Genomic DNA, 1,402 nt, shown 5'->3' with positions numbered 1-1,402 from the left:
TATATATATATATATAGTGGAAATGATCAGGGTGTCTAGGACATGGGCAGTCCCCCAGTTGTCCCCAGCACCACCTATCCTAGCCACCACTGAAAAGGCCTGGGCACATTCAGGAAGCAGCCATACTCTTCAGGAAATCATCAGCGTCATTGAAGATGTGTTCAGACTTAGGGCAATGGGATGCTTTGCTGAAGTGTCTTTACAGCTGAGAATCCCAGCCTGTCAAGGTTGTGCATGGTCTTGCTTTATTTTGGAAGGAAGATCAAATTATTTTCTAGACGTGGTGTAAGAGAAAAGAGGAGGTAAACAGAGCTGAGATGATTTACTAACTGTGATCTGAACTCTTCTAGCCTATTGTATCTGTGAAAATGAAATTGGATGATTTGAAACATGTTTGACAGACTAAATGTGGCATCCTCACTCCTGGGTACTACATGTGGTGACATCACCACTCCCGGTTCTAAATGCTCCAATTTCTTTTCCTCACTAGCTGAGGCGACAGCAGAGGATGGCGGTCAGCCTGGAGCTCCGAAAGGCCAAGAAAGATGAACAAACCTTAAAGAGAAGGAATATCACGAGCTTCTGCCCTGACACACCTGAAAAACCAGCCAAAGGGGTGGCGGTCAGTACGTAGTGTTTAGAGTAGTCTTGGGCAAAATATGTTCTTAGCAAGTGTCTCTGGCTGGATAATGTTTAATAAATTCAGAGCTTGCAAACTCTTCGGCCTTTTAAAGAAAGGAGTGAAGAGATTATGGTTTGAGCTAAACTGCCTTTGTCAAAAGGCTAATGGCCGTTACTCCTATGGCTCTGAGTCTGTGGAATCGAGGTTCTAGTTTGGGATGGAGAAGGTGCTATTTCTTTTGTTTTACTTTTTAATTTTTTTTAATTTTTATTTTTTGAGGCAGGGTCTCATTCTATCACCCAGGACAGAGTACAGTGTCACAGTCAGAGCTCATTGCAGCCCTAACCTTCCTGGGTTCAAGCGAGCCTCCTGCCTCAGCTTCCAGCATATATGGGACTACAGGCACTCACTACCATGCCTCGTGAATTTTTGTATTTTTTATAGAGACAGGATTTTGCCATGTTGCCCAGGATGGTCTTGAACCCCTGGACTCAAGTGACCTGCCTGCCTCAGACTCCCAAAGTGCTGGGATTACAGGTGTGAGCCACTGCACCTGGCCAAAAGTGATATTTCTTTTTTTCTTTTTTCTTTTTTTTTTGAGATGGAGTCTCGCTCTGTCGCCCAGGCTGGAGTGCAGTGGCATGATCTCAGCTCACTGCAAGCTCCGCCTCCCAGGTTTACGCCATTCTCCTGCCTCAGCCTCCCGAGTAGCTGGGACTACAAGCGCCCACGATCACACCTGGCTAATTGTGTACTTTTAGTAGAGATGGGGTTTTGTAA

General features: G+C 45.4%; 1 protein-coding gene across 1 annotated transcript in view; it reads left to right on the top strand.

Moving 5' to 3' along the window:
* Window positions 1–496: 496 nt before the first annotated feature.
* Window positions 497–1,402, top strand: part of KPNA7 (karyopherin alpha 7 (importin alpha 8)) — a 49,649-nt gene continuing 48,743 nt past the window's right edge. Inside the window, exon 1 of the mRNA XM_011943791.1 lies at window positions 497–622. Coding sequence (XP_011799181.1) covers window positions 509–622 — 114 coding nt within the window. The 5' untranslated portion in view covers window positions 497–508. The remainder of the gene's footprint in view (window positions 623–1,402) is intronic.

This window comes from Colobus angolensis, unplaced genomic scaffold (assembly GCF_000951035.1).
Source record: "Colobus angolensis palliatus isolate OR3802 unplaced genomic scaffold, Cang.pa_1.0 Scaffold222, whole genome shotgun sequence".
Classification (NCBI taxonomy): Eukaryota; Metazoa; Chordata; class Mammalia; order Primates; family Cercopithecidae; genus Colobus; species Colobus angolensis.
This window is presented reverse-complemented; position numbering and strand designations above follow the sequence as displayed.